Source organism: Phasianus colchicus, chromosome 1 (genome assembly GCF_987193195.1).
Source record: "Phasianus colchicus chromosome 1, bPhaCol1.hap1.1, whole genome shotgun sequence".
NCBI lineage: Eukaryota > Metazoa > Chordata > Aves > Galliformes > Phasianidae > Phasianus > Phasianus colchicus.
In genome coordinates, this window is record NC_143436.1 from 44348391 (window position 1) to 44357910 (window position 9520).

Genomic DNA, 9520 nt, shown 5'->3' on the forward strand with positions numbered 1-9520 from the left:
TCTGTGAGGAGTATGGAGACCTCTCAAAGTGTTGAGCATAGGCGTGTTTCCTTCTTATTCAGGATCTGTCTCTGAAGATGCCCATCTGCAAGGCAGATGGGAAGGAATGAAGGAGCAGCCATGTGCCCTGCTTCCCTTTGCTGCCCTCTCCTGCATGGCCCTGCTCACCTGCTTGCTCATGTGGCTGCCATTTCCCTCGTCGTGTGTTGAAAATTTCAGGTCCAATGCCAGGACCTGCAGGAAGGCAAGAAAATCAGCCAAGTGGTATGGAACGTTGGGTTGAGGGCAGGGGCATCTTGGGGATCTACAAGGATCGCTTAAAAACTAGAATTGTGACAGGTTTTTTCAGATATATCTTTTCTGTGTGGAGCATGGAGATCTCTCAAAGGGCTGAGGATAGGCGTCTTTCCAACTCTGGCTCCATCTTGTGCAGGTGCCCATCTGCAAGGCAGATGGGAAGGAATGAAGGAGCAGCCAAGTGCCCTGCATCCCTGTGCTGCACTCTCCTCCATGGCCCTGCTCACCTGCTTCTCTTGTGCCAGCCATTTCCCTCGGCGTGTGATGAAAACTTCAGGTCCAATGCCAGCACCTGCAGGAAGGCAAGAGGATCAGCAATGTGGTATGAAACTTTGGGGTGAGAGCAGGTGTATCTCGGGGATCTAGCAGGGTCCCTTAAGAACAAGAATTGTAACAGGTTTTTTCTGACATATCTTTTCTGTGTTGAGCATGGAGACCTCTCAAAGGGTTGAGCATAGGCGTGTTTCCTTCTTATTCAGGATCTGTCTCTGAAGATGCCCATCTGCAAGGCAGATGGGAGGGAATGAAGGAGCAGCCATGTGCCCTGCTTCCCTGTGCTGCCCTCACTTGCATGGCCCTGCTCACCTGCTTGCTCATGTGGCTGCCATTTCCCTCGTCGTGTGTTGAAAATTTCAGGTCCAATGCCAGCACCTGCAGGAAGGCAAGAAAATCAGCCAAGTGGTATGGAACGTTGGGTTGAGGGCAGGGGCATCTTGGGGATCTACAAGGATCGCTTAAAAACTAGAATTGTGACAGGTTTTTTCAGATATATCTTTTCTGTGTGGAGCATGGAGATCTCTCAAAGGGCTGAGGATAGGCGTCTTTCCAACTCTGGCTCCATCTTGTGCAGGTGCCCATCTGCAAGGCAGATGGGAAGGAATGAAGGAGCAGCCAAGTGCCCTGCATCCCTGTGCTGCACTCTCCTCCATGGCCCTGCTCACCTGCTTCTCTTGTGCCAGCCATTTCCCTCGGCGTGTGATGAAAACTTCAGGTCCAATGCCAGCACCTGCAGGAAGGCAAGAGGATCAGCAATGTGGTATGAAACTTTGGGGTGAGAGCAGGTGTATCTCGGGGATCTAGCAGGGTTCCTTAAGAACAAGAATTGTAACAGGTTTTTTCTGACATATCTTTTCTGTGTTGAGCATGGAGACCTCTCAAAGGGTTGAGCATAGGCGTGTTTCCTTCTTATTCAGGATCTGTCTCTGAAGATGCCCATCTGCAAGGCAGATGGGAGGGAATGAAGGAGCAGCCATGTGCCCTGCTTCCCTGTGCTGCCCTCACTTGCATGGCCCTGCTCACCTGCTTGCTCATGTGGCTGCCATTTCCCTCGTCGTGTGTTGAAAATTTCAGGTCCAATGCCAGCACCTGCAGGAAGGCAAGAAAATCAGCCAAGTGGTATGAAACGGTGGGTTGAGGGCAGGGGCATCTTGGGGATCTACAAGGATCGCTTAAGAACTAGAATTGTAACAGGTTTATTCAGATATATCTTTTCTGTGTGGAGAATGGAGATCTCTCAAAGGGCTGAGGATAGGCGTCTTTCTAACTCTGGCTCCATCTTGTGCAGGTCCCCTTCTGCAAGATAGATGGGAAGGAATGAAGGAGCAGCCACGTGCCCTGCATCCCTGTACTGCTCTCCCCTGCGTGGCCCTGCTCACCTGCTTGCTCATGTGGCTGCCATTTCCGTTGTCGTGTGTTGAAAATTTCAGGTCCAATGCCAGCACCTGCAGGAAGGCAAGAAAATCAGCCAAGTGGTATGAAACGTTGGGTTGAGGGCAGGGGCATCTTGGGGATCTACAAGGATCGCTTAAGAACTAGAATTGTAACAGGTTTTTTCTGACATATCTTTTCTCTGTGTAGAATGGAGATCTCTCAAAGGGCTGAGGATAGGCGTCTTTCTAACTCTGGCTCCATCTTGTGCAGGTCCCCTTCTGCAAGATAGATGGGAAGGAATGAAGGAGCAGCCAAGTGCCCTGCATCCCTGTGCTGCACTCTCCTGCATGGCCCTGCTCACCTGCTTGCTCATGGGCCAGCCATTTCCCTCAGCGTGTGTTGAAATCTTCAGGTCCAATGCCAGCACCTGCAGGAAGGCAAGAGGATCTGCAATGTGGTATGAAACTGTGGGGTGAGGGCAGGTGTATCTCGGGGATCTAGCAGGGTCCCTTAAGAACTAGAATTGTTACAGGTTTTTTCTGACATATCTTTTCTGTGTGAAGCATGGAGACCTATCAAAGGGTTGAGCATAGGCGTGTTTCCTTCTTATTCAGGATCTGTCTCTGAAGATGCCCATCTGCAAGGCAGATGGGAAGGAATGAAGGAGCAGCCATGTGCCCTGCTTCCCTGTGCTGCCCTCCCTTGCATGGCCCTGCTCACCTACTTGCTCATGTGGCTGCCATTTCCCTCGTCGTGTGTTGAAAATTTCAGGTCCAATGCCAGCACCTGCAGGAAGGCATGAAAATCAGCCAAGTGGTATGAAATGGTGGATTGAGGGCAGGGGCATCTTGGGGATCTACAAGGATCACTTAAGAACTAGAATTGTAACAGGTTTTTTCAGATATATCTTTTCTGTGTGGAGCATGGAGATCTCTCAAAGGGCTAAGGATAGGCGTGTTTCTACCTCTAGCTCCATCTTGTGCAGGTGCCCATCTGCAAGATAGATGGGAAGGAATGAAGGAGCAGCCAAGTGCCTTGCTTCCCTGTGCTGCCCTCCCTTGCATGTCCCTGCTCACCTGCTTGCTCATGGGCCAGCCATTTCCCTCGGCGTGTGTTGAAAACTTCAGGTCCTATGCCAGCACCTGTAGGAAGGCAAGAGGATGAACTGTGTGGTATGAAACATTGGGGTGAGGGCAGGGGCATCTCGGGGATCTATGAGGGTCTCCTAAGAACGAAAATTGTTAGAGGTATTTTCTGACATATCTTTTCTGTGTGGAGCATGGAGACCTCTCAAAGGGCTGAGGATAGGCGTGTTTCTAACTCTGGCTCCATCTTGTACAGGTGCCCATCTGCAAGGCAGATGGGAAGGAATGAAGGAGCAGCCAAGTGCCCTGCATCCCTGTGCTGCCCTCGCCTGCGTGGCCCTGCTCACCTGCTTCTCATGTGCCAGCCATTTCCCTCGGCGTGTGTTGAAAATTTCAGGTCCTATGCCAGCACCTGTAGGAAGGCAAGAGGATGAACTGTGTGGTATGAAACATTGGGGTGAGGGCAGGGGCATCTCGGGGATCTATGAGGGTCTTCTAAGAACGAGAATTGTTATAGGTATTGTCTCACATATCTTTTCTGTGTGGAGCATGGAGATCTCTCAAAGGGCTGAGGATAGGCGTCTTTCTAACTCTGGCTCCATCTTGTGCAGGTGCCCATCTGCAAGGCAGATGGGAAGGAATGAAGGAGCAGCCAAGTGCCCTGCATCCCTGTGCTGCCCTCCCTTGCATGGCCCTACTCACCTGCTTGCTCATGGGCCAGCCATTTCCCTCGGCGTGTGTTGAAAATTTCAGGTCCAATGCCAGCACCTGCAGGAAGGCAATAAAATCAGTCAAGAGGTATGAAACGGTGGGGTGAGGGCAGGTGTATCTCGAGGATCTAGCAGGGTCCCTTAAGAACTAGAATTGTTACAGGTTTTGTCTGACATATCTTTTCTGTGTGGAGCATGGAGACCTCTCAAATGGTTGAGCATAGGCGTGTTTCCTTCTTATTCAGGATCTGTCTCTGAAGATGCCCATCTGCAAGGCAGATGGGAAGGAATGAAGGAGCAGCCAAGTGCCCTGCATCCCTGTGCTGCCCTCCCTTGCATGGCCCTGCTCACCTGCTTGCTCATGGGCCAGCCATTTCCCTCGTCGTGTGTTGAAAACTTCAGGTCCAATGCCAGCACCTGCAGGAAGGCAAGAGGATGAACAGTGTGGTATGAAACATTGGGGTGAGGGCAGGGGCATCTCGGGGATTTATGAGGGTCTCCTAAGAACGAGAATTGTTATAGGTATTGTCTGACATATCTTTTCTGTGTGGAGCATGGAGATCTCTCAACGGGCTGAGGATAGGTGTCTTTCTAACTCTGGCTCCATCTTGTGCAGGTGCCCATCTGCAAGGCAGATGGGAAGGAATGACGGAGCAGCCAAGTGCCCTGCATCCCTGTGCTGCCCTCGCCTGCGTGGCCCTGCTCACCTGCTTCTCATGTGCCAGCCATTTCCCTCGGAGTGTGTTGAAAACTTCAGGTCCAATGCCAGCACCTGCAGGAAGGCAAGAGAATCAGCAATGTGGTATGAAACTGTGGGGTGAGGGCAGGTGTATCTCGGGGATCTAGCAGGGTCCCTTAAGAACTAGAATTGTTACAGGTTTTTTCTGACATATCTTTTCTGTGTGGAGCATGGTGACCTCTCAAAGGTTGAGCATAAGCGTGTTTACTTCTTATTCAGGATCTGTCTCTGAAGATGCCCATCTGCAAGGCAGATGGGAAGGAATGAAGGAGCAGCCAAGTGCCCTGCATCCCTGTGCTGCCCTCCCTTGCATGGCCCTGCTCACCTGCTTGCTCATATGGCTGCCATTTCACTCGTCGTGTGTTGAAAACTTCAGGTCCAATTCCAGCACCTGCAGGAAGGCAAGAGGATGAACAGTGTGGTATGAAACATTGGGGTGAGGGCAGGGGCATCTCGGGGATCTATGAGGGTCTCCTAAGAACCAGAATTGTTATAGGTATTGTCTGACATATCTTTTCTGTGTGGAGCATGGAGACCTCTCAAAGGGCTGAGGATAGGCGTGTTTCTAACTCTGGCTCTAACTTGTGCTAGTGCCCATCTGCAAGGCAGATGGGAAGGAATGAAGGAGCAGCCAAGTGCCCTGCATCCCTGTGCTGCCCTCCCTTGCATGGCCCTGCTTACCTGCTTGCTCATGGGCCAGCCATTTCCCTCGTTGTGTGTTGAAAACTTCAGGTCCAATGCCAGCACCTGCAGTAAGGCAAGAAAATCAGTCAGGTGGTATGAAATGGTGTGGTGAGGGCAGGTGTATCTTGGGGATCTAGCAGGGTCCCTTAAGAACAAGAATTTTAACAGGTTTTGTCTGACATATCTTTTCTGTGTAAAGCATGGAGACCTCTCAAAGGGCTGATTATAGGCGTGTTTCTAACGCTGGCTCCATCTTGTGTAGGTGCCCATCTGCAAGGCAGATGGGAAGGAATGAAGGATCAGCCAAGTGCCTTGCTTCCCTGTGCTGCCCTCACTTGCATGGCCCTGCTCACCTGCTTGCTCATGGGCCAGCCGTTTCCCTCGGCGTGTGTTGAAAATTTCAGGTCCTATGCCAGCACCTGTAGGAAGGCAAGAGGATGAACTGTGTGGTATGAAACATTGGGGTGAGGGCAGGGGCATCTCGGGGATCTATGAGGGTCTTCTAAGAACGAGAATTGTTACAGGTATTGTCTGACATATCTTTTCTGTGTGGAGCATGGAGATCTTTCAGAGGGCTGAGGATAGGCGTGTTTCTAACTATGGCTCCATCTTGTGCAGGTGCCCATCTGCAAGGCAGATGGGAAGGAATGAAGGAGCAGCCAAGTGCCCTGCATCCCTGTGCTGCCCTCCCCTGCGTGGCCCTGCTCACCTGCTTCTCTTGTGCCAGCCATTTCCCTCGGAGTGTGATGAAAACTTCAGGTCCAATGCCAGCACCTGCAGGAAGGCAAGAGGATCAGCAATGTGGTATGAAACTTTGGGGTGAGAGCAGGTGTATCTCGGGGATCTAGCAGGGTCCCTTAAGAACAAGAATTGTAACAGGTTTTTTCTGACATATCTTTTCTGTGTTGAGCATGGAGACCTCTCAAAGGGTTGAGCATAGGCGTGTTTCCTTCTTATTCAGGATCTGTCTCTGAAGATGCCCATCTGCAAGGCAGATGGGAGGGAATGAAGGAGCAGCCATGTGCCCTGCTTCCCTGTGCTGCCCTCACTTGCATGGCCCTGCTCACCTGCTTGCTCATGTGGCTGCCATTTCCCTCGTCGTGTGTTGAAAATATCAGGTCCAATGCCAGCACCTGCAGGAAGGCAAGAAAATCAGCCAAGTGGTATGAAACGTTGGGTTGAGGGCAGGGGCATCTTGGGGATCTACAAGGATCGCTTAAGAACTAGAATTTTAACAGGTTTTTTCTGACATATCTTTTCTCTGTGTAGAATGGAGATCTCTCAAAGGGCTGAGGATAGGCGTCTTTCTAACTCTGGCTCCATCTTGTGCAGGTGCCCATCTGCAAGGCAGATGGGAAGGAATGAAGGAGCAGCCAAGTGCCCTGCATCCCTGTGCTGCACTCCCTTGCATGGCCCTGCTCACCTGCTTGCTCATGGGCCAGCCATTTCCCTCGTCGTGTGTTGAAAACTTCAGGTCCAATGCCAGCACCTGCAGGAAGGCAAGAGGATGAACAGTGTAGTATGAAACATAGGGGTGAGTGCATGGGCATCTCGGGGATTTATGAGGGTCTCCTAAGAACGAGAATTGTTATAGGTATTGTCTGACATATCTTTTCTGTGTGGAGCATGGAGACCTCTCAAAGGGCTGAGGATAGGCGTGTTTCTAACTCTGGCTCCATCTTTTGCAGGTGCCCATCTGCAAGGCAGATGGGAAGGAATGAAGGAGCAGCCAAGTGCCCTGCATCCCTGTGCTGCACTCTCCTGCATGGCCCTGCTCACCTGCTTGCTCATGGGCCAGCCATTTCCCTCGGCGTGTGTTGAAAACTTCAGGTCCAATGCCAGCACCTGCAGGAAGGCAAGAGGATGAACAGTGTGGTATGAAACATAGGGGTGAGGGCAGGGGCATCTCGGGGATCTATGAGGGTCTCCTAAGAACGAGAATTGTTATAGGTATTGTCTGACATATCTTTTCTGTGTGGAGCATGGAGATCTCTCAAAGGGTTGAGCATAGGCGTGTTTCCTTCTTATTCAGGATCTGTCTCTGAAGATGCCCATCTGCAAGGCAGATGGGAAGGAATGAAGGAGCAGCCAAGTGCCCTGCATCCCTGTGCTGCACTCTCCTGCATGGCCCTGCTCACCTGCTTGCTCATGGGCCAGCCATTTCCCTCGGCGTGTGTTGAAAACATCAGGTCCAATGCCAGCACCTGCAGTAAGGCAAGAAAATCAGTCAGGTGGTATGAAATGGTGTGGTGAGGGCAGGTGTATCTTGGGGATCTAGCAGGGTCCCTTAAGTACCAGAATTGTTATAGGTATTGTCTGACATATCTTTTCTGTGTGGAGCATGGAGACCTCTCAAAGGGCTGAGGATAGGCGTGTTTCTACCTCTAGCTCCATGTTGTGCAGGTGCCCATCTGCAAGGCAGATGGGAAGGAATGAAGGAGCAGCCAAGTGCCCTGCATCCCTGTGCTGCCCTCGCCTGCGTGGCCCTGCTCACCTGCTTCTCATGTGCCAGCCATTTCCCTCGTCGTGTGTTGAAAACTTCAGGTCCAATGCCAGCACCTGCAGGAAGGCAAGAGGATCAGCAATGTGGTATGAAACTGTGGGGTGAGGGCAGGTGTATCTCGGGGATCTAGCAGGGTCCCTTAAGAACAAGAATTGTAACAGGTTTTTTCTGACATATCTTTTCTGTGTTGAGCATGGAGACCACTCAAAGGGTTGAGCATAGGCGTGTTTCCTTCTTATTCAGGATCTGTCTCTGAAGATGCCCATCTGCAAGGCAGATGGGAGGGAATGAAGGAGCAGCCATGTGCCCTGCTTCCCTGTGCTGCCCTCACTTGCATGGCCCTGCTCACCTGCTTGCTCATGTGGCTGCCATTTCCCTCGTCGTGTGTTGAAAATTTCAGGTCCAATGCCAGCACCTGCAGGAAGGCAAGAAAATCAGCCAAGTGGTATGAAACGTTGGGTTGAGGGCAGGGGCATCTTGGGGATCTACAAGGATCGCTTAAGAACTAGAATTGTAACAGGTTTTTTCTGACATATCTTTTCTCTGTGTAGAATGGAGATCTCTCAAAGGGCTGAGGATAGGCGTCTTTCTAACTCTGGCTCCATCTTGTGCAGGTGCCCATCTGCAAGGCAGATGGGAAGGAATGAAGGAGCAGCCAAGTGCCCTGCATCCCTGTGCTGCACTCCCTTGCATGGCCCTGCTCACCTGCTTGCTCATGGGCCAGCCATTTCCCTCGTCGTGTGTTGAAAACTTCAGGTCCAATGCCAGCACCTGCAGGAAGGCAAGAGGATGAACAGTGTAGTATGAAACATAGGGGTGAGTGCATGGGCATCTCGGGGATTTATGAGGGTCTCCTAAGAACGAGAATTGTTATAGGTATTGTCTGACATATCTTTTCTGTGTGGAGCATGGAGACCTCTCAAAGGGCTGAGGATAGGCGTGTTTCTAACTCTGGCTCCATCTTTTGCAGGTGCCCATCTGCAAGGCAGATGGGAAGGAATGAAGGAGCAGCCAAGTGCCCTGCATCCCTGTGCTGCACTCTCCTGCATGGCCCTGCTCACCTGCTTGCTCATGGGCCAGACATTTCCCTCGGCGTGTGTTGAAAACTTCAGGTCCAATGCCAGCACCTGCAGGAAGGCAAGAGGATGAACAGTGTGGTATGAAACATAGGGGTGAGGGCAGGGGCATCTCGGGGATCTATGAGGGTCTCCTAAGAACGAGAATTGTTATAGGTATTGTCTGACACATCTTTTCTGTGTGGAGCATGGAGATCTCTCAAAGGGTTGAGCATAGGCGTGTTTCCTTCTTATTCAGGATCTGTCTCTGAAGATGCCCATCTGCAAGGCAGATGGGAAGGAATGAAGGAGCAGCCAAGTGCCCTGCATCCCTGTGCTGCACTCTCCTGCATGGCCCTGCTCACCTGCTTGCTCATGGGCCAGCCATTTCCCTCGGCGTGTGTTGAAAACATCAGGTCCAATGCCAGCACCTGCAGTAAGGCAAGAAAATCAGTCAGGTGGTATGAAATGGTGTGGTGAGGGCAGGTGTATCTTGGGGATCTAGCAGGGTCCCTTAAGTACCAGAATTGTTATAGGTATTGTCTGACATATCTTTTCTGTGTGGAGCATGGAGACCTCTCAAAGGGCTGAGGATAGGCGTGTTTCTACCTCTAGCTCCATGTTGTGCAGGTGCCCATCTGCAAGGCAGATGGGAAGGAATGAAGGAGCAGCCAAGTGCCCTGCATCCCTGTGCTGCCCTCGCCTGCGTGGCCCTGCTCACCTGCTTCTCATGTGCCAGCCATTTCCCTCGTCGTGTGTTGAAAACTTCAGGTCCAATGCCAGCACCTGCAGGAAGG

The 9520-nt window shown here is 51.4% G+C and overlaps 1 protein-coding gene across 2 annotated transcripts; it reads right to left on the reverse strand.

Annotated features, from left to right (window-relative positions):
- Window positions 1-4221: 4221 nt before the first annotated feature.
- On the reverse strand, window positions 4222-6294 carry LOC149919537 (uncharacterized). Of its 2 annotated transcripts, none has more exons than XR_016463642.1 (3): window positions 5519-6294; window positions 5163-5435; window positions 4222-4872 (listed from the first exon to the last, which is right to left on the reverse strand). XR_016463642.1 is itself a non-coding variant. In XM_090134427.1 (3 exons), the coding sequence occupies exons 1-3, from the start codon at window positions 5643-5645 to the stop codon at window positions 4697-4699; spliced, it is 369 nt and encodes a 122-aa protein (XP_089990553.1). In that variant the 5' UTR covers window positions 5646-6294; the 3' UTR covers window positions 4222-4696. The 2 variants fall into 2 exon arrangements, 1 of the variants encoding a protein (XP_089990553.1); XM_090134427.1 differs by having other exon boundaries at window positions 5163-5228.
- Window positions 6295-9520: the final 3226 nt, after the last annotated feature.

Excerpts from the sequence above, each read along its gene's own strand:
- LOC149919537 (XM_090134427.1), bottom strand. The coding sequence starts at position 5,645 with ATGCCCCTGCCCTCACCCCAATGTTTCATACCACACAGTTCATCCTCT. Across the intron at positions 5,229-5,518 it reads GCTGGCCCATGAGCAAGCAG|GTGCTGGCATTGGACCTGAA; the intron begins GTGAGCAGGGCC and ends GCCTTACTGCAG. Across the intron at positions 4,873-5,162 it reads GCTGGCCCATGAGCAAGCAG|GTGCTGGAATTGGACCTGAA; the intron begins GTAAGCAGGGCC and ends GCCTTCCTGCAG.